At 42.7% G+C, this 27,586-nt stretch overlaps 2 protein-coding genes and 1 pseudogene across 8 annotated transcripts in view; 2 read left to right on the forward strand and 1 right to left on the reverse strand.

Annotated features, from left to right (window-relative positions):
• SCYL3 (SCY1 like pseudokinase 3) overlaps window positions 1-27,583 on the forward strand; it is a 42,081-nt gene extending 14,498 nt beyond the window's left edge. For 2 of the 3 annotated variants that reach the window (XM_070385318.1, XM_070385319.1), the window contains exons 4-14: window positions 588-701; window positions 2,803-2,859; window positions 3,957-4,059; window positions 5,263-5,374; window positions 7,463-7,540; window positions 9,761-9,900; window positions 10,530-10,714; window positions 21,741-21,912; window positions 24,713-24,871; window positions 25,657-26,330; window positions 26,783-27,583. In XM_070385318.1, the coding sequence (XP_070241419.1) occupies window positions 588-701; window positions 2,803-2,859; window positions 3,957-4,059; window positions 5,263-5,374; window positions 7,463-7,540; window positions 9,761-9,900; window positions 10,530-10,714; window positions 21,741-21,912; window positions 24,713-24,871; window positions 25,657-26,330; window positions 26,783-26,842 (1,854 nt within the window). In that variant the 3' untranslated portion in view covers window positions 26,843-27,583. The remainder of the gene's footprint in view (window positions 1-587; window positions 702-2,802; window positions 2,860-3,956; window positions 4,060-5,262; window positions 5,375-7,462; window positions 7,541-9,760; window positions 9,901-10,529; window positions 10,715-21,740; window positions 21,913-24,712; window positions 24,872-25,656; window positions 26,331-26,782) is intronic. The other variant, XM_070385320.1, reaches the window with a different exon arrangement.
• On the forward strand, window positions 21,253-21,370 carry LOC138991306 (5S ribosomal RNA; annotated as a pseudogene).
• FIRRM (FIGNL1 interacting regulator of recombination and mitosis) overlaps window positions 27,017-27,586 on the reverse strand; it is a 56,912-nt gene continuing 56,342 nt past the window's right edge. For 3 of the 5 annotated variants that reach the window (XM_070385315.1, XM_014480331.2, XM_070385316.1), the window contains one exon: window positions 27,018-27,155. In XM_070385315.1, coding sequence (XP_070241416.1) covers window positions 27,132-27,155 — 24 coding nt within the window. In that variant the 3' untranslated portion in view covers window positions 27,018-27,131. Of the gene's footprint in view, window positions 27,156-27,586 lie in introns of all 5 variants that reach the window. The other 2 variants (XM_070385314.1, XM_070385313.1) reach the window with 2 other exon arrangements.

Here is a 27,586-nt window from a genome sequence, read left to right on the forward strand (position 1 = left end):
ATATAGTTTTAAATTTGGCTCTTCTGTGGTCTGTGGGATATTTCTGGTGGTCCTTATCATTCCGTTTTCCTCTTCTTCAGGCAGAATTTTTTTAATGCCTACTGACAAGATTTCAGGTGAAGTGGATCTGGGTTCGTGATAGAATGTAGGTGAGAAAGAATTTAGAGGAGAAAATTAATACAATAACCTTATGGGAGCAAAGATAAACTTTTCCTTTAAAGGCGTTTGAAGCACACGACGTAGGCTGAAAAGACTTGTAAATTTACCTGTAAGGACACCTGTATCTCCCGACTCTGATGGAGATGGGGATGTACAGTGTCTGTGCGGTGGCTTTCGTGTCTTTATTAACCTGCCACACTGGGCAGGGGGCGATAAGCCTTTCCATTGTGTTTTTCATTTTTTCCTAACCTCATAATGCTTAGGCTGGCTCATTGAATTTGTCATTTCTTAAAGTTGTAGTTCTGTTTATTATGCCACAAGTAGGAAGGCTTGCTGTAAGGTTTTTTTTTTGGGGTGATGACTTCTTAGTTTTCTAAAACTTCTCAGAAAATGGGAATGGCAGTCTTCTTCCTGTTCTTTTTTCCCAGGGACACCTCACACACAACAATGTCTGCGTGTCGTCTGTGTTTGTGAGCGAAGATGGGCACTGGAAGCTGGGAGGAATGGAAACAGTCTGCAAAGTTGCTCAGGCCACACCAGAGGTAAGCCAGGTGCCAGGCCCTCCATGTCACTAAGAGTCTGGTAGCATTTTGGTGTGCGGTTAGGGACTGTGCTTCAATAATAGTGTGAGCTGAGGTTTGGAGACTTGACTTTTTTGTCAGTACTCACATTCACAGGGTTGTAGGCTTTTACTGTCCAGAGGGGCTAGGCATCATCTATTCTTTTCTCATTTTAGAGCGAAGGTATCTTGCGAATGGAAGAGTGGCTCGGTCGGTTTTCCATGAAATGCCCGCCCCCTGTGCCCCTAGTAACCCGCACGTGGTTTTACCACTGTTTCCTGTTGAATTGCCTCCGTGTGTCTGCCTTCTTTACCAGTGGCTGAGCTTCTTGAGGGTGCTAGTGTTGTATATGTATCTTTGTCCATCCACTGGAATAGGCCTGGCACATATTAGGCCCATTAGACACATTAGTTGAGCACTTGTTCGTGTTCTCCAGAGTCATACGTTACGTCCTAAGAGCTGGTGTCAGGGACTGTGCATTGTAACTCCTTGTGGGCCACGGTATTGCTGCCTGGGCTCTGTCTTATGATTTTGTCTGACAGAGGTCTACAAATTCCCCTCCGGAGTTGAGCAGTCTTACTGTTCTCTGTTTTGTTTCTTATTTCCATAATTTTGCATGTTGCCACTAGACTTAGCCTTTTCAAACACACACACACAAACACACACATCATGATTTCCTTACTGACGAGGGGGCTCCCTGACTTCCTGGCTCCACCTCACTCCCCTCTTCCCTCGTGTGCCAGTTTCGTGGGGGCCTTGTTGCATGTGTACCTTCAAGGGCTCTGGCTCAGCTCAAATGCTCCTTCCACCCTGAAGACATTCCTCTGTTATTTCTGTCCCCGTTGATCCCTTTCTTCTCAGAAGTCAGCTTCCAGCTAATCAGTATAACAGCGTAACTCCCTCTGCGGGTGTATCCCAGACTCTGTACCGCGGGGTCCCAGGCCCTTCACCAGCTCCTCCCAGCCTGCCTTCAGCTCCAGATGCCACCTGGTTATTGAGCTCCATGCTGGTTGCATCCTGCTCCATGCAGTCCAGCGGGGTTCTCCTCCTTCACCCGCTTTTTCCCTTGTGTGCCGTTCTGTCGCCTTTCTTCCCCTGGACTCTGCAGGATGTAAGATGAGGCTGACGTCTCGCCGAAGTCTAGATCAGGCTAAGTCTCCTCTTTGTGAAGGCCTCCCTGAGGTGTCCCCTGCCCAACAAGAGTAGCCCTCCTCCTGGGCTTCCCAGGTGCTCAACCAGCGCAGGTTATCGAAGTTCTTAGTTTACATTTTAGGTCGTGAGCTCCTGGCCGGGGACAGGGATTTATTGCATTCAATATGTATTCCTGGTGCCCTAGATGGCGTTTGGAACATACAAGCTCTTGAGAAATAATCTCTGATGAATCAGTAGATGAATGTTGTTCTGTGGATGCTGGCTCTGTCTCTCTAGTTTATAAGGTCCTCACATATCTCATGTGGCAACCAGCTTATGACTGACTTGACTCAGAGAGCAGATTAATGATAGATTTGTCCTATGCTAGAGAAGTCTTTTATTTGTTAATATCTTCGTAGGATAAGGGTGGTCTTCCCTGGTGGCTCAGCTGGTAAAGAATCTACCCACAATATGGGAGACCTGGATTCCATCCCTGGGTTGGGAAGATCCCCTGGAGAAGGGAACAGCTACCCACTCCAGTATTCTGGCCTGGAGAATTCCATGGACTGTATGGTCCATGGGGTCGCAAATAGTTGGACATGACTGAGTGACTTTCACTTTCACTTTCATGTAGGATGAGAAAGAAGTATTTCTAATTTCCTTATAAATAAATCAGATATAGAGATGCCTCTGAACACCAGAGGGTATCTGTTAAACCAGCTGAAAGGAAAAGGAAAGGGAACTGATATTTATTTTCCACTAAGTCTTGTGCCATACCAGGCACTGTATCTACATTTTTCAGTGATGAAGATTTTTAATTTATGTGTTTAGCCTATAGCATTGTTTTGAAGGTTTCATTGGTGTTGATTGCTCTTTGCTTTTGTAACTTGATGTAAGAGATTGGTTCACCAAACATATGCTTGAATTACTTTCCATAATTTATTTCTCTTAGTTTCTGAAGAGTATTCGGTCAGTAAGAGACCCAGCATCTATTCCTCCTGAAGAGATGGTAAGATGATACACTCCAGATGTCACGAAAGCTTCTTTGTGTAACTGAGTATGAAACTTAAAAACAAAACAAAAACCTTTCCTCTGCCCACCTCTTTGCTAAGTCATAGACACTTCCTGATTCCTCTGGCCTTGAAGGCTTCTGAGACTGATCATGTCATCAGAGCAGAGAGCCTTTTTTCTTGAAACTCAGCTTACATTTTGGTCATGTAGACACCTGTGATAGTGCTGAAAAATAAGAGGTACCTCGGTGTGAGCAGGGTGGGGGCGTCATAGCCATCTCATGGTGAGCCTGTGTACCTTTGTGGAAGCCATGAGAGTTGAGGAAACAAGAGCCCAGCACCTTCCTGTGCTTCACCCGAGCTGGTCATCTGCCTATCTGCCGTTAGTTGGGATTCCAAGATGTGAGGAAGAGTGATTATTAATATTACGGTGCTGGTAAAGAAAGATAATATTTAACAATAAATTCAAAAGCACTTGTTCTTTCTAAATTTGTCCTTAACCACTATAGACTTTGATCCCCAAAGACATATTTAGTGTGCTTTGCAGAAAAGACAAACTCAACAATAAACTTAAGTATAAACCTAGGACTTGAAATAACTCAGGTTTATTCAAAGCAGTACCATATGTATATACTAGTGTCTTTCAAACCAACGATCTGTAGGTTTTGAATCAATTTAGGGGTCCTGACTGGCATTTTAAGGGAGAAAAATAAGGGAGTAAATAGAAAGTATCACTGGACATCTTGGGGCGCAAGACTAAGAACTGTTGTTTGAAACTTCTGTTTTTGTTATGTGCTTACCCGTATATGTGCATATAATGCTGATGACAATTTTTTTTACTCTAGTTTGTAGTCAGAAATATTTCTGAAAGCCACAAACATATATTATGGCCTTTCCCCGCTCCTTATTTAATATTATTAATATCTTTGATAAATTCTGTTCACTAATCGTTTTAAGAGCTTAGAAATTTGTGTGTGATACTGTGTAGTTAATTTTGAATACACTAAATGCAAAAATGGGAGAAAGTGCTTCAGAGAAGATTAGGAATGGTTTCTAAAGCAGATCCTCTGGTTGTAATGGTCTTTACTGCTTTTAGTCTCCAGAATTCACGACTCTGCCAGCGTCCCACGGACACGCCCGGGATGCCTATTCTTTTGGGACACTGGTGGAAAGTTTGCTCACAGTCTTAAGTGAACAGGGTGAGTTGGACTTGTGCTGTCTGCATCCACAGAATTAGTGGGACAGCCATCCACGGTGGATGCTGCGGCGTTTGATCGTGGTACGGAACTGTTGCTTACCAAGTAACTTTGTGCAGGGCAGATGGTGATAGCAGTGAGGGCAGAAGCTTTGGGTTTCTTCACTTTGAACAGTTAAAAGAATTTTAGGTAGGAAGCACTTGGAACTATGGCTTTGGGTATCTTATATTATGATCTTATTGATTGGTACTGTATTTATGGTCTAAAGACTATTCCTTATCAAACCAGCCTATAAATAAATGAATGGTGCTATTGATGTGTATGTAATGATCTGAGGATAAGATTCAGAGTTTTTTTAAATTAATTTCTAAATTAAGATTAACATTTCTTTATCTTGATTCTTTCAAAGTCCTTTTGTTTTTTTTTTTTTTTTTTTTTGGCCATGATTTCATTTACTCATTACTTTTTTCTTTGGTTGGCCCTTAAAGGCCAGGCTACTGAGCACATAGTTCTTCTCTGAGCTCTCTGGTGGCATGCTTGACAGCCCGCTTCACTGTCCTCCACCCGCTCCGGGCCTTCAGGTGTCCACCCTTTGCATGGACTGGGGTCTTTGTACATTAAGCCCCTTTACCAGCCTGTATCTCATGTTGCTGCAGCTTTGTGCAGTTCTAACGCAGTTTCTTCTGCCTGGTTCATTCCATCCTCTGAAGTTACAAGCACCATTCAGCCATCAGCTCTGAGCTGTCCCAGCCTGAACATTTGAGAATTAAGCTCTAGGACATCCTTTGTGGGTGATGAACTCACTGCTCTTCACTGTTTCTAGCACGGTGGCAATTATGTACCATCCTTGAGAGGAAATACAGTCCTTCAAATAACCTCCTGTGTTTTGAGGGTTAGGAGACTTGATTGAAAAGGCCTCAAACCTGCCACTTACTAAGCTTCCTCCTCTAGGCCTGAGCTGAGTTAAGCTGACAGTCAGGAAAGGTGGGGGCCTCCAAGGGGAGCAGGGGGGTAGATGTGTTGGCAGGATGATTTTCTCCACCTGCCCAGGAGTTTGACTTCAGGCAGGCAGGGAGCTGTTCAGCACCAGCCAGGGCTCTGTTTGGGCTTTTTCCAGGTTGGTTTTTGTTCCCGTCAGCCTCCAGCTGTAGAGGTCCTAACAGGAGGGAGGAGGCAGTGGGAACTAACTGTCACTCTGGGTTTCAGTTGCAGCGGATATTCTCTCCAGCTTTCAACAGACCTTGCGCTCAGCCCTGCTGAGTCCCAGCCCGCACTGCCGGCCAGTGCTCTGCAGCCTCCTGTGCCATGACTTCTTCAGGTGAGGCGCCCGGCGCGGAGTGCTGCCTGCCCCCCCCTGCCCTCCTGCGGGCCGCACTCCTGCGGTGGGGTTCGGGGGACCAGGCGATGCGGGCCCTTGTGCTGCTGCTGCTGCTGTCCTTCAGTATTAGGAGAGAGTGAGTCATGTCCACGTGGGAAGTAGAGGGAGACATGATCATTGCCTCTCACGTTCCTCTTACAGATAGGAAGTTCTAGAAACCCTTCACCGTGGACGCCTGGGTCTAGACATTATAGCTGGATTTCTTAGGACTTCTGTGAATGGGAAGAAGCTAGGCTGTGTCCAGTGGTGTAGAGTTGGAGAAGTTAATTGAGGAACTTAATGTTAACACAGCCTCTCTGTTTTGCTGACATTGTATTATTTACACGAGTTTGTTATTGTTGAATTTTACTTGTTGGTGGGGGATGGGCATGGAAATGAGCTTATTTTTCTTCAGGCAGGCAGAAGATTGTTTTCTTTGTTTAGTAATTCGTGATGGAAGAGCAAAGAAGTCAATTTAGAGGGAGGGCACAGTATAGCTGTCAATACTGTCGCTGGATTCAGAGAGATTTTTGAACCTCTCTCTTCAAGGTTAGTTTTAATTATGTGTCCTTTGTTTTTTAAATTTCCGTGTCTGCAGAACTTCTGCACAGGTTAACTCCTCATTGATAACTTTTATTAGCAAAATCAAACTCATGTCAGTTGTGAAACTAAAAATCCTTATGTGTTTGCAGTCGGAAAGCCTGAGAGAAATCAGAGTGAAGGGAGAGCTGATATTATCCCTGGAGGGGGCTCTAAGATAGGATGAGGTATATCATTAAACACAGCAGAGGGGATATTTTCCTTGTGGTCACGTGGCTTTGTTACTTATGTTCCAAAAGAGCTATTCAGACGTTTCCCATTATGAGTCCTTTAACCAAGGTATCTCCATGTGTTTTTGGGGGGGATGTTTCAGACTGATAGACTCTCTGCAAAGAAGAATCCTTTACAGTAAATAGATTCTCTCATCACTGTGTGTGGTAGGAGTTCTTTTTTTTTTTTTTTTGGTCGGAGTTCTTTAGTATGACTTGTGGATGAACCAGAGGGGAGAGGAAGGGGACATAGGTATACCTATGGCTGATTCATGTTGATGTTTGGCAGAAACCAACACAACATTGTAAAGTTGAATTGAATTATCCTTCAATTAAAAACAAAAACAGGAGAGGGAAGGCAGAACCACACACCAGCTCCCTCTTTGATAAATTGTTACATGTGGGGGGATTGTTGCCCCTGATGGGAAAGCCCAGCCAGGGGCAGGGGGAGGAGCCAGGGCCGAAGCTCCTGCCAAGGCAGCTGAGCCATCTGGTTTTACACTCTGGTCAAGGCGTTTGCGCTCTTTCTGCCAAGCCGCAGGGAAACAGGTGCAAAGGTGAGGTGTGGAGACCCAGGAGAGGAGGTCAGCCCTGCTGGTGGGGGCTGCTGGCTGCTGCTAAGCCTCCCTCCCAGGGGCCACATTTGCTTGGAGCTGAGCTGGCTTTGGGACTGTCTGCAGGCCCTGCAGGAAACCACTACTCTTATCACCCTCTTCCCTGCCTGGCTGGAAAAGTGACCAGACAACTTAAAACAGGCGAAATGAGAAGATCCCTGTGACTTGTACCAGAAGTGCCTCTTTCTGCAACCCTCTTTAATAGTTATTTCTTCCCCAGAGGAGACTTGAGAATCAGCAACTGCTCTGTAATGGTAAAAGCATTTCTCCGAGGACATTTCATGTAACCACATTCTATTACAACAAAATGTTTGGATGATTATGATGATTTTATTAAAACCACAGCATTTGTTCACATTTGTGTATGCACACATGTGTGTGGTTAAGCATGTATCCTTTTCACAGATCTCTTTGATATTCTTAAAATATTAAATTCCCTATGGGCTTGTCCTATAGCACTTGTCTTCTAAGCTACTTAGTTACAGTAGAATCTTCCACGTGGTCAAGGGAGATATGTCTTTGTTGAGTAGTAGTATTGTATGGTCTGCGGTTATGGCTTTGATATTTAATGTGCTTTCTTTAATCTGTTGTCCTGCATTTTTTTTTTTTTCCTTTTTGGCATTTAGGAATGATTTTCTAGAAGTTGTAAATTTCTTGAAAAGTTTAACATTGAAGAGCGAAGAGGAAAAAACGGAATTTTTCAAGTAAGTTCAGAAAATTCAGGCCTTAAAATGTAGTAACTTGGATTAAGTCCATGTAATCACTTCAGATGTCCTAGAGAAGACGAGTCTGTCATTGGGTTTCTTAGACAGAGTTCAGTGACATTTCCTGTATGTCAGGCTCTCTGCTAGACCCTGGGAAGTATGGTTCTGGTGAAGGAAACAGATACAGACTGATAATCCTTAGACAGTAGTGGAGCTTGAGGGGGTGTCCTGAGAACATAGAGGACGGGGCAGGGAGGAGAAGGTTAGAGAAAAGCTGTTGGGCAGAGAGGCAGTGTGAACCAGTGCACAAAGCCGAAATGCAGTAGGTCTTGTGTGTGGACTGACGACTTGAGTCCTGCCGGAGGGGGTAGGGCAGGCACCCTCGGATATAGCCGAGAGGAGTATTGACTCTGTTGGTAAGCAGTGGGCTTCAGGCTTTGAAGCTGTCAAAGGAGTGAAAACAGGCTGTGAGACAGATGACCCTCACCTTGGGTGGATTACTCTGTTTTCTACGGAGTGGGCACAGCTTTACTTCATGTAAGATTTGGGTTGGTTGGCAGACCATGGCAGGCCGGCAGTAGATGGGAGGCCTCATGTAACGGCAGCGATGGTACAGTGAAGACACAGCTAAGAAATACTAAAACATAAAAACTGGCAAGCCTTAGTGATTATCACTAAACGAGCTGGAAAATATTGGAGGGAAGACATAGGATCTGGTGTCCGTGTTGGTTGGAAGTGGCTGCGGGCCTCCAGGTAGAGATGGACATGGGCCTTTGGGCAGATGGGTCTGCATCTCAGGAGAGAAGTCTGATGAGGATGAGCTTGAGGTGAGTATTAAGGTTCATTAGCCTGTAGTCACTGACATTTTCCCGGAGAAAGTGGGTAGCATGAAAAGGACTTGGGGCACCCAGCTTGTCAGGGGGCTGGTAGGGAGGGAGTGGCTGACAAGTGAGGCAGAAGTGATTAGGGGAGATTCAGAAACAGGAGGGCTGGTATTCCAAACGGTAGAGAATTTGAGAAAGATAGTAATCACTTTGCCATCAAGAGAGCTTTTGTAACTTTGTCTTAGAAAAAGCCTTTTCAGCAGAGAGAATCAAACTGCTGTGAATTGAAATGTGAGCAGAAGGTGAGAACATGGACTTTGGGTAAAACCTCCTGAAAAGGTTAGAGGAGAGGAACATGGAATTGCTACTGAGTTGCTAAGGGAGTCAAGTAAGGCTGTTTTTAAGGCTGGAAAAGATGGGAGCATGTCTTTGGACTCACAGAATGGAGCTGGTGAGAGTGAGGGAGGAACTGAAGCCCACCTCGTGCTGGGGGGCTGTTGGCCTGTGGCTCTGGGGTAGAAGGGAATGTTGGAGCAATGGCCCTGTGGCGATGACCTTAAATAAGAGGAATCCCTCACATCCTTGGTACCTGGAAAAGAGGTGGGAATTATTCTGGCCGTGGACCTGTTTGTGGATAGTGGCTGAGGGGCTTGAAGGAGGTAAAGCTTGGTATGGTCCGTTTCCTGATTAGGTAGGAGGCAAGATACTTGCTCAGGGTGATTGTATGGTGGCATGTTATTACTGTTAATACCTGATGTCGGTGTATTTCTCAACAAAGTGCTTGTACTTAGCTTCTAATAACAAAAGCCAGTGTTTTGTTCACCATAGAAACTTTAAGTAACGTAATATCCTATGTGTTTTAAAATGGGCTTCCCTGGTGGGAAGTAAAGAATCTGCCTGCAGTGCTGGAGACCGGGGTTCAGTCCCTGGGTCAGGAAGATCCCCTTGAGAAGGAAATGGCAACCCACTCCAGTATTCTTGCCTGGAGAATTCCATGAACTGAAGAGCCTGGTGGGCTACAGTCCATGGGGTCACAAAGAGTTGGACATGACTGAGCGACTAAGCACGCACATGTGTTTTCAATTTGAGAAAATATCTTTTATTGACTAAAAGGACTCTGGCTTATTAGGGGGTAAAGAGGGCACTCTCGCTATTATTAATGAGGAGCAATTTGTTGAAAAAAATTTCGTAGCTTGGATTGGAGGTTGTATATGTACTGACTAGCTGGTGTTGTCTCACGCCTTCTGTGTTTTTCTTAAATATCTGGGGACCCACCCGTTCAGTTTCCCTAGCCACATTTCAGATGCATCACTTCGATGATGTGGGCTAAGGCTGCACGTGTCTCAACTGCAAGTAACCTGCTGCAGTGTCCCAGGCGTTCCTTCTTTGCCCCCAGATTCCTGCTGGACAGAGTCAGCTGCCTGTCAGAGGAATTAATAGCCTCACGGTTGGTGCCTCTTCTGCTTAACCAGCTGGTGTTTGCAGAGCCAGTAGCTGTTAAGAGTTTTCTTCCATATCTCCTCGGCCCTAAAAAAGGTGAATTTTTTCCCAAAGTATTCCTGGTAGTTACAGAGTTTGGGAATTATTTGTCCCCATTTAAACAGTGTGCGTTTAGTGTGTGGTGATCTGAATGACCTGGGGAGCTTTTTCTAAATTTGCCTGTGCCTGGCCCCCTAGGTCTGGGACAGAAGGAGGACAGGTGAATACATATTCTCAAAGGTCCCCAAATGGTTCTGATGCCTGTCTCTGTTGAAGGACCTTCCTTAACTGCTTGGAAGAGAGGACCAGCTCCTGTTGTAGCATTTAATGCTTCCTGGCTTTGCAGGAAAAATTGCAACAATAATATCAGTTGAATCTAGTATATGAAATTTCTCCTTGATTAGACATGAATGTATTAATACAGAGAGTTATCCACTCAGAATTATGTTAAAATATAAGGTTTCTTTGCAGTACGTTAAGTATGATGAGTGTATCAGAAACACTCCTACAAGGTGGAGTGTACTTAAGACAGTTAAGCCTTGAGTAATATGGGGTCAAAGAAGCACTTGCCTTTGGTTTGGGACATAAGAATCTCGAAGAGTACTTAAGATTGTGTGTGAAGTTCTAGGCTTCGTGCTCCTTTCACTGAAGTGATGATTTTTTTTCCCTGTCCGATCTGGGGGAAGACAACATGCACGGAGAAGTCCCGCGCCTCCTCTCCCCAGCCCTGTTCCAGGCGCGGGTGATCCCTGTGCTGCTGCGGCTGTTCGAGGTGCACGAGGAGCACGTGCGCGTGGTGCTGCTGTCCCACCTGGAGGCCTACGTGGAGCACTTCACGCAGGAGCAGCTGAAGAAGGTCATCCTGCCCCAGGTAGCCGTGGTCGGGTCAGCGGGCGGGCGTTCCCTGAGTCACCCGGGGGGTGGGCTGGAAGGAAAAGGGGGCTTGGGGGCATTTGGATAAGAGCTGAGAAGGCCTGAGACAGCGTTTCAGTGTGGAAGCCTCCTGGAACCCGAAGGGCGGACGCGAAAACTGCATTTCCAGGCCAGTCACCCAGGCAAAGCAGTTAAACCAGCTTGGTCAGTCTTCGCTTCTTTATAACCGGAAACCTGTAATTCTGCTTGCTAATTCTTTGGAGGAAAACTAACAAGATTCGTTTGGGGGATGCTTTGTGAAGAGAAACTGCACGTGTCATAATTAACTTACTATAAAGTAACTAGACTGTAGCTGAGAGGAAAGGAGATGGTTCCTGTCCGTGGTTTTTAGCCCGTTGATCCACCATCAGGGCTCCTGTTACCTTTGCCCACTCTGGGCCTCTGGGTTTGTCCTGGTGACTGATGGAACGAATTACCACAAACTGCGTGGCTTAAACAATAGAAATCTCTGGAGGCCAGAAATCCGCAGTCAGGGTGTCCGCCGGGCCCCCTCTGAAGGCGCTGGGGGAGAGTCCTCCCTTGCCCTCCTCCCAGCTTCTGGTAGCCCTTTGGAGTTTCTTGGCTTGTCGCTGTATTGCTTCAGTTTCTGCTTTTGTTGGCACGTGGCCTTTTTATAAGGACACTGGGCATTGAATTTAAGGTCCACTCTAACGCAGTACGACCTCATTTAAGGTCACTTTCTGGGTGGGCATGAATTTTGAGGAGACACTGTTCAACTCAGTATGAGATTTGGAAAGATTTTGTCTGTTTTGCTATGAGATTAATTTATTTAAAGATGATAAGGCCAGGTTTTAGGCCGGTTCTTGTGCCTAAGTACTGGGGCCATAGAGGTGTGTAACATTCTGCCTGCTTTCAAGAAGTGAGAAGATATTTGTTATCTGTGTAGCAAACCGCCCCAAACTACTTAGTATATTAAAACGACAGTCATTTTATTTATTTACTTTTTGATTTATTCGGCTGCATTGGGTCTCAGTTGCAGCATGAGGGCTCTGTCGTGGTGCACACTGTTGGTTGCCCCACAGCATGTGGGATCTTAGTTCTCCAGCCAGAGATCAAACCTGTGTCCCTGTCTTGCAAAGTGGATTCTTAATCACTGGACCACCGGGGAAGTCCCACAACACTTTATTAATTCACATAATTCTTTGGATTGCTTGAGCTCAGCTTGTGGGTTCTGTTGTTCCACATGATGTCAGTGGAGGCAGCAGTCATCTGGAGCCCCAGGACACATCCACACAGCTCCTTGGCACCTCGGAGGGGAGGGCGGAAAAGCCAGACTTATCTGGGGCTGTCTCTCCACAAAGTCTCCGGACATCTCAGGGCCCTTGTTCCCCAAGTGACATCTCCACATGATTTCCCCAGCAGGGTCAGTGGACTTCGTACTTGGCTGCCCAAGGTGACCACAGAGCCCATGCAGCCTTCCTAAGGCATAGATTGGGAACTGCCTGCATCACTTCAGTCACATTCTCTTGATTGAAGTGAGTCACAGAAGTCAGGCCAGGTTCACTGTGGGTAGGTTTCTACAGGGCCGTGGGTACTGGGGCGTGGTTCACTGACGGCTGGCTTTACAGCCTCGTTGCTCCAGCATAGCACTTTGTGTTTACATCTGCTGCGGAAGTTGCCACTCTACCTGTAGCTGTTTTGTGTCTGAGAATGTAGAAGAGGAACGAAGCACTCTAAGTCTGAAACAGAGGTCCTGTCATAGGTCTCAGAATTGGCACTGAGCTGAGATCAGTATTAGGTTTTTGCAAAAGTAATAGTGATTTCGGACTCTGAATTTTAAATCATTATAACTAGCCTCAAACACATCTATATTAATAAAAACAGGAACCATTACAGTCAACACATTTTTGCCAGTAAGAAATAAGTTTGTTAATTCCTGTAGCAAAAAAACCTGTGCTTCAGGATTCAACGAACTCTTGGAAAGCAATTTTTGTGTCCCGCTGGTTGGGGAAACATTTTCTCTGCAAAAACGTTGCCGAGGTGCTTGAAGAAGTGGTAGTCGGTTGGTGAGAGGCCAGGTGAGGCAAAACTTTGTGGCCCAACTCATTCAGCTTTTGAAGCATTGATTGTGTGCCGTGCAGTGGAGCATTGTTGCAGAGAATCAGGCCCAGGCTGTTGACCAGTGCCAGCTGCAGGTGTTGAAGTTTTCACTGCATCTCATCAGTTTGCTGAGCGTACTTCTCAGATGTAATGATTTTGCTGGGATTCAGAAAGCTGTCGTGGGTCAGACTAGCAGCAGACCACCAAACAGTAACCATGACCCCTTTTTGATGTAAGTTTGACTTTGGGAAGTGTTTTGGAGCTTCTACTTAGTCCAGCCACTGAGCTGGTCTTCACTGGTTGTCATATAAAATCCACTTTATATTGCACATCACAGTCCAACTGAGAAATGAGCCATTGTTATTGGATAGGATAAGAGAAGATGACACTTCAAAATAACAATTTTTTTGATTTCGGTCAGCTCATGAGGCACCCACTTATCGAGCTTTTTCACCTTTCCAATTTGCTTCAAATGCCGAAGGACTGTAGAGTGATTGACATTGAGTTCTTGGGTGACTTCTTGTGTGCTTGTAGGAGGACCAGTCATTGACGCTGTCAGTTCGTTGTTGTCAGCTTCCTGAGGCTGGCTGTGCTCCTCATCGTCAAGACTCGTCTCCTGTGCAGAACTTCTTGAACCACCACCGCACTGTACATTCGTTAGCACTTCCTGGGCCAAATGCATTTGTTGATGTTGCGGGTTGTCTTGCTTCTTGACCCATTTTGAACTCGAATAAATCGCTCAAATTTGCTTTTGTGTCTAACATCATTTCCATAGTCTAAAATACATATAAACACCAAGTAATTATTAGCAAAAAACATAAAGCAAGAAATGTGCATCAAAATGATGTGTGACATAACCACATTTATTTAAGAATATATTCCAGTATCAAATGGAAAAGTTCAACAGTGCAAACCTGTGATTACTTCTGCAACAACCTGTTAACAAGTAGGTATTCAGCACGTGAAAAGCTGAATGGAGTGGAGTTACTTCCCCTGTGGAGGAATAACTTAGCTGATTTCTAATGATCACTTGGGTGGCAGTGTGGAAGACGGACTGTATAGCAAGGAGGCTCAATGAGGACATTATAGAATAGTCCTGCTAGGAGGTGGCAAAGACTGGGGAACATGGTGGCAGTGGTGAAGGGTAAAAGGGGGAGGACTCCGTTTTTCACTAGATGGGAGAGTTTTGAGGGTGATTCTTGGGTTTTTGGCTTGTGTCGTTTCTTAAGATTACCATAATTAGCTGACAGAATTCTAACCATGATTTAGTTTACTTGTACAGCTGTGTTTTGAGACAGTGCCTGGTTTGTTAGCATTGGACCTGATACTTCTTTATTGAGTCCTGTTGGAAACCTTTATCTTAGGTAAATGAGGAAACTGGACCAGAAAAATGAAACGATTAATTGGCTGAGTCACATTGAGAATTCCCAGCAGAGACTGGACCAGAACCCCGGATTCCTGAACCCGTGATGCCCCCTCCACCGGGCAGTCCAGTCGTCCTGGCCTTGTGTCTGACTGGTGCAGACGCTTTGCCTCTGTCTGTCTTCTATACATGTTTGCCAATTCAGAGCAAAACCTCTCCTTATAGCTCCATGTGAATGTCTTAATCAAGGTTCTTCTGGTTGCAAGTAACTGAAACCCACTTAAATGGGCTAAAGCCCAAAAGAGAGACTTTAATCAAAGGACGTCAGTCTACCTAAGAGGAAAATCAAGTGCAGCTGGGATTCAGCCATATGGTCTTCATTCCCTTCCTTTCTCTTTACATCCATTCACGTTTGACTTTTGAAGACCAGCTTTTGTTATTAGGTATACACATGGCCAAGCATGGTTGCCCCATAGTTTCCAAGTTTACTGTCCTCCCTTTAAGCAAACCAGAGATAAGCAGTTTCTCTAAATTCCAGTTTTTATTACTGGGAAAGAGATCATAATTGGCTCAGTTTGGGACAGGTGTTATATGCATCAGATATAAAAAAAGTTTTCACAGTCCTGTTCTTGTGTATTAAGCTAAGAGGTGAAGGACACAGCTCTTAGTGACCTAGATGAGTGTTTCAAGTGCGCTCTGCAGAACATTGCCTGTCCATGAACTGTTTGTTATGATTCTGCTGCATTGAGCTGAGTACAGATACAGAAAGTTAACATTTAAAATCTTTTTTTAAAATTGAGGTACATTATGGACATGTAGTTTCAGGTATACAGGAGAATGATTTGATATGTTTATTGCAGATGATCACAATAAGCTTAGTAACCATGTGTCACCATACAGTTATGAAATTTCTCATGATGAAGCTTTAAAAAATATTCTTTGTGACTTTGAAATATGCAGTACAGTATTATAACCCATAGTCACTCTGCTGTGCATTATATCTCCGTGGCCTTTTTATTTTGTAATGTAGTGTATGCCTCTTGCCCCATTTTGTTTCCTCTCTACCTCCTCACTTCCACCTGGCAGCCACTCATCTGTTCTCTGTATCTGTGTTCTTGTTTTTTTCTGTTTGTCCTCCACCCCACCTCCCCCACCACACACACATGTAAGTGAGCATTTGTCTTTCTGAGTCTGATTTATTTCCCTTAGCAGAGCATAATGCCCTCCAGGTCCATCCAGGTTGTTGGAAATGGCAAGATTTTATTCTTTTTGTATGGCTGAATAATCTTCCTGTGTGCATACTGCATTTTCTTTATCCATTCATTCATCAATAGATACTTTAATGTAAATAATCCTGCAGTGAATATGAGAGTGCATATGCCTTTTTGAGTTAGTAAGGTATTTCCTCAAATAAACACCCAGAAGTAGAACCACTGGATGGTATGGTCATCCCATTTTTAATTTCTTGATGAACGTCTGTACTGTTTTCCATAGTGGCTGTACCCATTATGAAAATTCCCCCCAGCAGCACACGAGGGTTCCCTCCGCCCCACAGCCTCGCCATCCCTCTCTAACAGGCGTGCAGTGCTGGCTCATTGTGGTTTGATTTGTAGTTCCCTGATGTTTAGTGATGTTGAGCATCTTTTCGTGTACCTCATGACCATCTTTATGTCATCTTTGGGGAAACATCTATTCATATCTTCAACTTAGTTTTTAGTCAGATCGTCTTTCCCTTTGAGCTGTATGAGTTTTTGTATGTTTTGAATGTTAGCCCCTTATTAGATATATGATTCGCACATATCTTCTCCCATCCAGTAGATTACCTTTTTACTTTTTGATGGTTTCCTTTGCTGCGCAGAAGCTGTTTAGTTTGATGTAGTCCCATTTCTTAGTTTTGGATTTTGTAACCTTTGCTTTTGGTGTCAGATCCAAAAACTCTCACCAAGGCTTGTGTCAAAAAGCTTACTGCCTGTTTTTTTCTAGAAGTTCTATCATTTCAGGTCTTATGTTTATGTCCTTAATCCATTTTAAGTTAATGTGTTATAAGACAGTTGTCCAGTTTTCTCAACACTTTATTGAATAGACTGTCCTGTCTGCATTGTGTATTCTTGGCTATTTCTGTCATAAATTAATTGACCATATATGTATAGGTTTATTTCTAGGCTATTTTGTTCCATTGACCTATGTGTCTGTTTTATGCCAATACTATTTTACTGTAGCTTTGTGATATGGTTTGAAAGCAAGGAATGTGAGGCTCCCAGCTTTGTTCTTCTTTCTGAAGGTTGCTTTGGCTATTCAGAGTCTTGTGGTTTCATACAAATTTTAGGATTGTTTATTCTAGTGCTGTGAATAATGTCATTGGAATTTTCATAGGGATTGCTTTGGGTCTGTAGATTGCTTAGGGAACTATGGGCAGTTTATTAACAATATTAATTCTTCCAATCCATGATACAGAATATCTTTCCATTTATTTATGTTCTTCAGTTTCGTTCATCAGTGCCCTGTACTTTTCAGTGTAGAGGTCTTCCACTTCCTTGGTTAAATTTATTTTTATGAATTTTATTCTTTGATGCAATTATAAATGGGGTTACTTTTTCTGACAACCCAATGTGTATAGAAATGCTACAAATTTTTGTATATTGTGTATAGTTTCACAGTACTTCTTATTTTCTGATTTAAATGTCTTTGCCCCTCCTCCCCTTCCTTGCTTAATTGCTATGGCTAGGGTTTCCAACACTGTGTTGGCAACAGTGGGCATCCTTGGCTTGTTCCTCATCTCAGAGGGAAGGCCTTCAGCTTTTTGGTGTAATGTTAAGTGTAGGCTTGTTGTATATGGCCTTTATTATATTGAGGTATGTTTCCTCTATATCCAGTTTGTTGAGAGTTTTTATCATAAATAGATGTTGAATCTTGTCAGATACTTTTTCTGTGTTCATTGAGATGATCATATGATTTTTATCCTTCGTTTTGTTAATGTAGTGTATTACGTTGATTTGTGGATGTTCCACCATCCTGGCATCACTAGAAAAAAATTCCACTTGATCGTGGTATATGATCCTTTTAATATATTGTTGAATTTGTTTTATAATTTTGTTGAGGATTTTGGCATCTTACATTCATCAGGAATATTTGGTTCAGTTCAGTTGCTCAGTCATGTCCGACTCTTTGGGACCCCATGGACTGCAGCACGCCAGGCTTCCCTGTCTATCAACAACTCCCAGAGCTTGCTCAAACTCATGTCCATCAAGCTGGTGATGCCATCCAGCCATCTCATCCTCTGTCTTCCCCTTCTCCCACCTTCGATCTTTCCCAGCATCAGTCCTTCCAGTGAATATTCAGGACTGATTTCCCTTATGGACTGGTTGGATCTCCTTGCAGTCCAAGGGACTCTCAAGAGTCTTCTCCAACACCACAGTTCAAAAGCATCAATTCTTTGTCATTCAGCTTTCTTCACAGTCCAACTCTCACATATATACATGACCACTGGAAAAACCATAGCCTTGACTAGATGGACCTTTGTTGGCAAAGTAATGTCTCTGCTTTTTAATGCTGTCTAGGTTGGTCATAACTTTTCTTCCAAAGAGTTAGCGTCTTTTAATTTCATGGCTGTAGTCACCATCTGCAGTAATTCTGGAGCCCCAAAAAATAAAGTCTGACACTGTTTCCATTGTTTCCCCATCTATTTGCCATGAAGTGATAGGACCAGATGCCATGAAATTAGTTTTCTGAATGTTGAGTTTTAAGCCAACTTTTTCACTCTCCTCTTTAACTTTCATCAAGAGGTCCTTTTCTTCACTTCTGCCATAAGGGTGGTGTCATCAGCATATCTGAGGTTATTGATATTGCTCCCAGCAATCTTGATTCCAGCTTGTGCTTCATCCAGCCTGGCATTTCACATGAAGTACTCTGTATATAAGTTAAATAAGCAGGGTGACAATATACAACCTTGATTGTAGTCCTTTCCTGATTTGGAACCAGTCTGTTGTTCCACGTCCAGTTCTAACTGTTGCTTCCTGACGTGCATACAGATTTCTCAAGAGGCAGGTCAGGTGGTCTGGTATTCCCAATTCTTGAAGAATTTTCCACAGTTTGTTGTGATCCACATAGTCAAAGGCTTTGGCGTGGTCAATGAAGCAGAAGTATATATTTTTCTGGAACTCTCTTCCTTTTTCTGTCATCCAACAGGTGTTGGCAATTTGATCTCTGGTTCCTTTGCCTTTTCTAAATCCAGCTCGAACATCTGGAAGTTCACGGTTCACGTACTGTCGAAGCCTGGCTTGAAGAATTTTGAGCATTAATTTGCTAGTGTGAGATGAGTGCAATTGTGCAGTAGTTTGAGCATTCTTTGGCATTGCCTTTCTTTGGGATTGGAATGAAAACTGCCCTTTTCCAGTCCTGTGGCCACTGCTGAGTTTTCCAAATTTGCTGGCATATTGAGTGCAGCACTTTCACAGGATCATCTTTTAGGATTTGGAATAGCTCAACTGGAATTCCATCACCTCCACTAGCTTTGTTCATAGTGAAGCTTCCTAAGGCCCACTTGACTTCACATTCCAGGATGTCTGGCTCTAGGTGAGTGATCACACCATCATGGTTATTTGGGTCATGAAGATCTATTTTGTATAGTTTTTCTGTGTATTCTTGTCACCTCTTCTTAATATCTTCAGCTTCTGTTAGGTCCATAACTTTCAGTCCTTTATTGTGCCCCTCTTTGCATGAAATGTTCCCTTGGTTTCTCTAATTTTCTTGAAGGGATTTTGGCCTGTAATTTTTTTGTGGTGTCCTTCTCTGGTTTTATGTCAGGGTAATGTCAACCTTTTAAAAGGAGTTTTAAAGAAGAAGAAGTTTCCCTCCTCTTCTGTTTTTTTGGAAGAATTTGAGAAGAATTGGTATTCGTTCTTCAAATGTTTGGTAGAATTCACCAGAGCAGCTATCTGTCCTAGACTTCTGTTTGTTGGTAGGTTTTTGGTTACTGATTCAGTCTCCTTACTTGACCTGTCCAGATTTTCTACTTTTTTATGATTCAGTCTTGATAGGTTGTATGTTTCCAGGACTTTATCCATTTCTTTTAGTTTTTCAAATTTATTGGTACATTAATTGTTCATAGTGGGGCTTCCCAGGTGGCTGGCTCAGTGGTAGGGAATCCACCTGACAGTGTACAAGATGTGGGTTTGATCCCTAGATTGGGAAGATCCCCTGGAGAAGGAAATGGCAACCCACTTCAGTATTCTTGCCTGGGAAATCCCATGGCCAGTAGAGCCTGGTGGGTAGTTCATGGGGTTGCAAAAGAACTGGACATGACTTAGGGACTAAACAGCATCACGGTTGTTCATAGTAATCTCTTATGACCCTTTGTGTGGTACCAGTTGTAACGTCTCCTTTCATTTACAATTTTGAGTCCTCTCTCAGTGAGTCTTGCTAAAGATTTGTCGATTTTATCTTTGGAATAAATCAGCTCTTCAGTTCAGTCGCTCAGTCATGTCCACCTCTTTGCGACCCTATGAACTGCAGCACGGCAGGCCTCCCTGACCATCACCAACTCCCAGAGTCCACCCAAACCCATGTCCATTGAGTCGGTGATGCCATCCAGCCATCTCATCCTCTGTCGTCCTCTTCTCCTCCTGCCCTCAATCTTTTCCAGTATCAGGGTTTTTTCAAATGAGTCAGCTCTTCGCATCAGGTGGCCAAAGTATTGGAGTTTCACCTTCAGCATCAGTCCTTCCAATGAACACCCATGACTGATGTACTTTAGGATGGGCTGGTTGGATCTCCTTGCAGTCCAAGGGACTCGCAAGAGTCTTCTCCAACACCACAGTTCAAAAGCATCAATTCTTTGGCGCTCAGCTTTCTTCACAGCCCAACTCTCACATCTATACCTGACCACTGGAATCTGCTCTTAGTTTCATTGAATTTCTTTTTTCTATTGCATTTATTTTTGCTCTGTTATTTCCTTCCTTCTACTGACTTTGAGCTTTCTTTTTTTAGCTTCTTGAGATGTAGAATTACTTGCGTGGGATTTTTATTTCTCAGGTAGGCATTTATTAGTATGAACGTTCCTCTTAGAACTGCTTTTGCTGCATCCCATCGATGCATGCATAGATGGTATGTTTTATTTCCATTTTCGTCTCAAGATATTTTTGATTTCTCCATTGACTCATTGGTTGTTCAGTAGCATACTATTTAATCTCCCCATTTTTGAATTTTCCAGTTTTCTTCTTACAATTGATTTCTAATTTCATACTCTTAGGGTCAGAAAAGATACTTGATTTCAGTCTTCTTAAATTTATCAAGATTTGTTTTGTCATGTGACATACAACCCATCTTGGAGACTGTTCCGTGTGCCCTAGAGAAGAATGTGTGTTCTGTTCCTTTGGGATGAAACGTTCTTTGTATATCTAAATCCATCTAATGTGTCATTTAAGGCCAACATTTTCTTACTTTCTGTCTGGATGATCTATCCATTGATGTAAATGGGATATTAAAGTCCCCTGCTATTAATGTATTGCTCTATTTCTCTCTTTAGGGCCTGTTAATATTTGTTTTAGGGACTTCCATGTAGCTCAGACAGTAAAGAATCTGCCTGCAATGCAGGAGACCTGTGTTCAATCCCTGGATCAGGAAGATCTCTGGAAAAGGGCATGGCAACCCATTCCAGTATTCTTGCCTGGAGAATCCCATGGACAGAGGAGCTTGGCAGGCTAGTCCATGGGGTTGCAGAGTCAGACACGACTGAGCAACTAACAACCAGTATTTGCTTTAACTTAGCTGCTCCTATATTTGGTGCATAAGTATTTATAAATGTTATAAATATTGGATTTATATATCATTATGTCATGCCTTCTTTTATTACTCTTTGTTTTAAAGTTTGTCTTGTCTGATTTAAGTATAGCTTCCCTAGATTTCTTTTGGTTTTCATGTGCATGGAACATCTTTTTCTGTTCCTTCACTTTCTATCTATGTCCTTACATGAGAAGCCTCTTATGGCGTCATACAGATGAGTCTTTTTTTTTTTAATCCATTCAGCAACTGTCTTTTGGATGGAGTATTCAGATTCGGCAACAATTTGGGGAACTGCCTACAGCCTTACCACTCTGAATGCATCCATCTCATCTGAGCTCAGATGCTAAGCAGGGTCGGGCCTAGTTAGTACTTGAATGGAAGACCACCTGGGAGTACTTGGTGCTGTAGACTGAAAAGGGCTGAGCCCTTGGGAGGATCTGTGGTGGTGGCTTGGAGGCAAGAGCCGACAGGCATCATAATCTAAAAACTTTTATAGCAACTTAACAGAGTAATCTTATTTCTAATACATTTCTCATGTACTTATTTGACTTCATTTTTATTGTATCTTCAAAAAAGTATCAGGGTATGCTGGATTGGGAAGGGAAAACATTGGTCCTTGACCACAAATAGAGAGCTACTGACCTAGAACACATCTAAGAAATGAAGTTCACTTGAAAAAAAACACAGTCTGATTGCACCCAACTACTTGTTGGGGTTGGGGGGAAAGGCAGAAGAGACAGGCAACATGGTTGTGTCCACTTACTACCCAGTTTACTCCTAGGTTTTACTGGGCCTGCGTGATACCAGCGACTCCATCGTGGCCATTACTCTTCACAGCCTAGCAGTGTTGGTCTCGCTGCTTGGACCAGAGGTGGTTGTGGGAGGAGAGAGAACCAAGATCTTCAAACGCACTGCCCCAAGCTTTACTAAAACTGTGGACCTTTCCCCAGAAGGTAAGAGTGATTAAAAGGTCGTGTTATTGTTTTATTAGATTTTAAACATTATACAAGCAACACAGATAGATTATATTCAAATGATAGAGAATTAAAAGGAAAAAGTTTCTTTCCCTTTTTCACCTCCTTCTAGGGCATCTAAGGTAACCAATTTTAATGGTTTAATGGGAATTCTTTCATCCTTTTGTAAGCCCGCAAACACAAATGTATTTTAACACACACACATAGGATTTCTTAAAAAAATACTATGCACAGTTCCACAACTTGATTTTTTTCATGTTAACAGCTAATCAGGGACCTGTCTCCAGGTCAATACATAACTACCTAATAATTTGTTTTACTGATAGCTGCCTAATATTTCATTGACTATAATTCATTTAGTGACCTCCCTCGCTATTGATGGCTGTTGCACTCCTTTCTAAATTTCTTACTGAGTCAAAGGATATACAGAATATTTTACATCTTAATAGTGTCAGTTTCCAAAACTGAGCCATAGCAGCTCTTAGTGACACCAAATGTTTTAATTTTAATTTCTTTAGATTTTGATGGCCTGTTAGGTGACAAGCTGTTGATTTTTAGGTACTTAAATCGAGAGAAAAAAATCCTTAATTCTGATGTTCCCATTGAAATATTACCTGAGAAGTAGCAGTAATTTCTGGTCTTTATAGGCTATAAAAGAATAAGAATTTTGTATTGACAGCGCCGTTGCTTCTTTGCTCCTTTGTATAACCCTGAAGGTGATGGCCATGTTATGAAGCTCTAAATCTCTGATTCAGTTCTCAATGATAGTGAGTAGAGAGCATGGAAATGGTTATTAGTAAAAAAGAACTGCCAGACTTTTCTCTAATTTTGCTGCCAAGAGAATTTTTAAAGCAACACTGACTTCCTCAAAATTTGAGGAAGTCAGTGTTAGTGCAACTCTGAGGAGCTTGAAGAAGGTGATGTAGAAACTGTCACCACCTCTTCAGCCATGAAACATCCACACCAAACTGAGTGAGGTCTATTGTTACCAGTTTTTCTTTTAGCAGAGCACACCAAGAGCAGATGAAGGGTTTATATTTCATACTAGAGGAATTTCTGGCCATAGGAGAGGAGTGAGGTCTATTGTTACCAGTTTTTCTTTTAGCAGAGCACACCAAGAGCAGATGAAGGGTTTATATTTCATACTAGAGGAATTTCTGGCCATAGGAGAGGATATGCATAGTTTTGAGATAAGGACGGAGAAGGCAATGGCAACCCACTTCAGTACTCTTTGCCTGGAAAATCCCATGGGTGGAGGAGCCTGGTAGGCTGCAGTCCATGGGGTTGGGAAGAGTCGAACACGACTAAGCGACTTCCCTTTCATGTTTCCTTTCATGCACTGGAGAAGGCCATGGCAACCCACTCCAGTGTTCTTGCCTGGAGAATCCCAGGGACGGGGGAGCCTGGTGGGTTGCCATCTATGGGGTCGCACAGAGTCGGACACAACTGAAGCGACTTAGCAGCAGCAGCAGAGAAAAGTCTGGCAGTTCTTTTTTACTAATAACCATTTCCATGCTCTCTACTCACTATCATTGAGAACTGAATCAGAGATTTAGAGCTTCATAACATGGCCATCATCCTTCAGAGTTATACAGCTTTACATGTTGAATTAACAAAAGTCCCCACTCCCAACAACTTTATTTATTGGATGGGGTTTTCTGATTCTAGATATTTTACATACTCTCCATTTGGATCACTCTATAATCTGAATAGGAAACAGAAAAGGGCACCAAAGCATCAATAGCGGTTAAGTTTTTATTAAAATAGATTTTCATGAAAACTTTAATCCCACTGACTTGCCAAGTTAGACTCCTCATCCAGGATGGCTGAGACCCCGGTGGCAGCTTGTATCCCAGATCTCTGGTAAAGAGAGGCCCTGGTCCTATAGGGCAGAGGGGCTGCTGGGTGAGGGGCGTGTGTAAAGGAGGTACTCTTAGATTTTTTTTCCTTCTTCTAGTTTACCTGCATGATCAGACTTAAGAATGAAGGCTGATACTAAGGTTTATGAAAAATGTACCTGAGGGAAATAAGTCTGCAAGAACAAGAGTTAGGGAAGACAATGTAGAGAAGGGGACAATTTGTAAGAAAAATTAGTAGGTTTCAGCAGGGAGGGAGGATGGTGGCAGAAATATGCAAGAGGGTGGTGGGCTTGCAAAGATCAGTCTGGGGTGAGGAGGGGAGGTGCGGCCTGTGATGACTCAGCCCAGGCCACCCCCTCATTTCCCTAAGGCAGACAAAGTAGTCAGAAATTTTGCTAGGATCCTTTTGACCAGTACTCATTCTTAAAAGTATGAACTTTCTAAAAGGTGCTAAAGACTACATTTTCTTAAAACATTTTTCTTTTTCCAGTTGGGAGTTAAATGTCCATAACATAAAATTTACTATTTTAAACATTTTAAAGTGTACAGTTTTGTGGCATTAAGTACATTCATATCCGTGTGCTTGTACTCTTTATTCTTAAAAGGAAAGTAGAATCAAGTACAGTTTTAAATCACCACTGAGATGTTTTTAAAGGCTGTTAACTTTTATAACTAGGTATCCTAGTTTTCTCTCTGTATTCCAAATGCTTACCTAATGCTTGAATCCTTTGTTTACCACCATGTGGACACTTCCATAGTAGGTATGACTCTCCAAATATTTGGAGACGTCCTCTCTCAGCAGGTTATCTCTGATCTGTGTTAAATATACCCTTCCTCTTAACTGTTGCTTACCTAACATGTGATAGGAAAAGAAGCAATTTACTACTCTTTCATTTTTTGGAGTTTTTATTTATCTTCAGATTCTCCTGTGCACGTCACCTGCAGCCAGCGCAGTCAGAGCTTGCCAATCTTGAAGAACGCCCCCCCTGGCATATTCCCTAAATGTTTTTCTGGCAACATGCCCATCAACAGCAAGAAGCACATACCACGAGATTACTACAGTACTTTTCTACAGACAGGTAGATTTATTAAATTTATACAGCTGTTCCACTGCTTGGTGAATGTTTTCCTGAGTAATTAAAATTCTGAAACTAAAGGGCACTTTGGGACTATTGAGACTTAATTCTCTTATTATTTACAATTACGTAGTCAGCTTGGGTGCATCTTTTTTCCCTGGACTATAGGGTAAATACTTGTGTTTTCTTCGTAACTGGTGGAGACATTGCTTGCATTCTTTTTTGCACCAGATACTTCACTTTGGGGACTTTCCCCAAATTATATCAAAGTATGATAGTTCTGGAAGATGTTATCAGGTATACCATGAAAGAGGAGTTCTGTGGTTAAATAAGTTTGTGGAATTAAGCACACAGTCAGACCGTACTACAAAGGACTTCATGACTTGACTATGCTTATGAAAATCTATTTAAAATGAGGATATGTTAAAGTGAGGCAGCCTACTTGAGCATACAACACTTTCTCAAGGTGTACATAATTAACGTCTTGAGGGTATCAGTACCTGGCTAGAACATTTTTGTATTTGTTATAAATAAATAGTATGTTTGAGTATTTAGTAAAGGATTAGGTGCTCCAGTTAATTGTTGCTTGGTATGTGCCCATCAAATCACATTTAACTTGTATCTTTGTTGGTTTATGTTCTGCTGGGCTACCTCATAGTTCAGTACACATGGGTTATTTCCAAGGAATTGGGTCTATACATTTCTTCAGTGTTTACTTTCTCCTAAATATATTGCATGTCTTAACCAACATTTTATGAGAATAACTCTTATACATATCCCCCCCACAGATGATCAATTTTCTCAGCCTATCAAATTTCCCATCAATGGCATCTCCGAAGTGAAAATTACCTCAGGAGACAGTGAAAATTTCCCATCAAGTTCTAAAAAGGCTGAGGAGTGGCCTGACTGGAGTGAGCCTGAGGAGCCTGAGAACAAAACTGTCAACGCAGAGGTTTGTCCTGCAGATCCCCACGCAGCGGCCCAGTCCCCGCTCACTAACCTGAATGCAGAGGAAGAGCCTTGGGATGACTTTGAGCCCGGCAGCTTAGATACTGAAGTAAATCTGGAAGGTGGAATGATGCCCACAAGACCTGTTACCTCAGGGGAGCAAAAGGCCACTCCTGCTTTGCCTTCAAAATCAAGCCTACCCCCAAAGACCAGTCTTGCACAAAGCAGGGATGACCCAGACCAAACCAAGCCACCGAAAGTGTTGTCACAAGAAAGGCGCCTTAAAGTTCCATCAGAACTGGGTTTAGGAGAGGAGTTTACCATTCAGGTAAAAAAGAAGCCAGTGAAAGACCCAGAGTTGGACTGGTTTGCTGATATGATCCCAGAAATTAAGCCTTCAGCTGCTATTCTTATTTTGCCTGAACTGAGGACAGAAACAGTGGTTCCCAACAAGGATAATGTCTCATCAGTGATGCACTTTTCCTCAAAATTCGCTGCAGCAGAAATTACTGAGGTGAGGATTATTAAATTGTGTTATTAGTTTACATATTTCCCTCTCACAGGCAGCAGTTATATTGTCCCATTTATAAAGAAAAAAAAAATACACTCTTTCCCAGTGATAGAAGACTGATGTCCACAACTGGTTTATTAATGTGATCAGAAAATGAACAAAATCAGTTCCTGTCAATGGCATCTTTTTTTCTTCCCCAGGAAAATGTATTAATAGAAATGCTTGGGCTAAGTGTTAAATAGTTCTTGTGAAAGTTTTTTTTTAATGCTGTGATTTTGTAACAGCGGAACCAAAGTGACCCTACTTTTCACGTTTCTGTTATAGTAAATTATGTATGAAGAAATGTATTCTGGCGTCAAAAGACACGTGTTGGGCCCCTTTTAAATTGCCGATCTTTCAAATCTGAATGTGACTTGTTTCAGCAGGTTGCCCTTGTTTGCTCTCTTTCGTTGCAGGGAGAGTCTTCAGGCTGGGGGGAAGATGGTGATCTGAACTGGGACGATAACAGCTGGTGACAGTGGCTGCAAGTCACTTTTCAGGAGAAAAGATTTCTTTAAAACAAACAAAAAAATCAAACTAATACCTCAGAAGCAGGCACTGCAGATGAGAAAGCCCCAAAGCATCCTGATTTTCTCATGTCAGGCGCTCTTTATCCAGTCTACCAATGGAAGGGAGAGGAGACCTGGCTTGCTGGCGGAGAGCCCTGGGCAGTGCAGAGGTTCACAGCCCTTCTCAGAGGGAGAGCCTGTGCGTCTGACAGAGGCCAGTTTCTGTGAAGAGCAAGTGGCTGTGGAAAGGTGGAACTTACTGCTTTCTTCCAGAGCAATTCTGGAAGTAAAGAAAATAAACACAAAAATTCAAGCTGATTAGCTTAATTCTGTGCCATTTCTTTGTCAGAAGAGTAAACTCTATTATGGAATACAACTTACTGAAAAACTTTTAGCTATAAAGTATATAAATGATTTTAAATTGCTAAGGTTTCCTTAGGCAGCTTATTTATTTGTTTACAGAGGTACTATATGAGTGAGTGGCCCTGTGGAGACCTGGGCAGTTACCGACTGTTCCACTTGTATTACCTTGTACCAAAGTCCTTAATGAGAAATATCCCCCACAATCCTGCTCTCTAAATGTCCATAAATAAAGACTTATTTTCACTAGATTCAACTTCATAAAAGTTTTATGTGTTAGATCATGTACAGATATGTCAATATTTTCATTTACAAAATGTACTATAGGGTAACAAAAATATCATATTCAAC

Source organism: Bos mutus, chromosome 16, assembly GCF_027580195.1.
Source record: "Bos mutus isolate GX-2022 chromosome 16, NWIPB_WYAK_1.1, whole genome shotgun sequence".
Lineage (NCBI taxonomy): Eukaryota > Metazoa > Chordata > Mammalia > Artiodactyla > Bovidae > Bos > Bos mutus.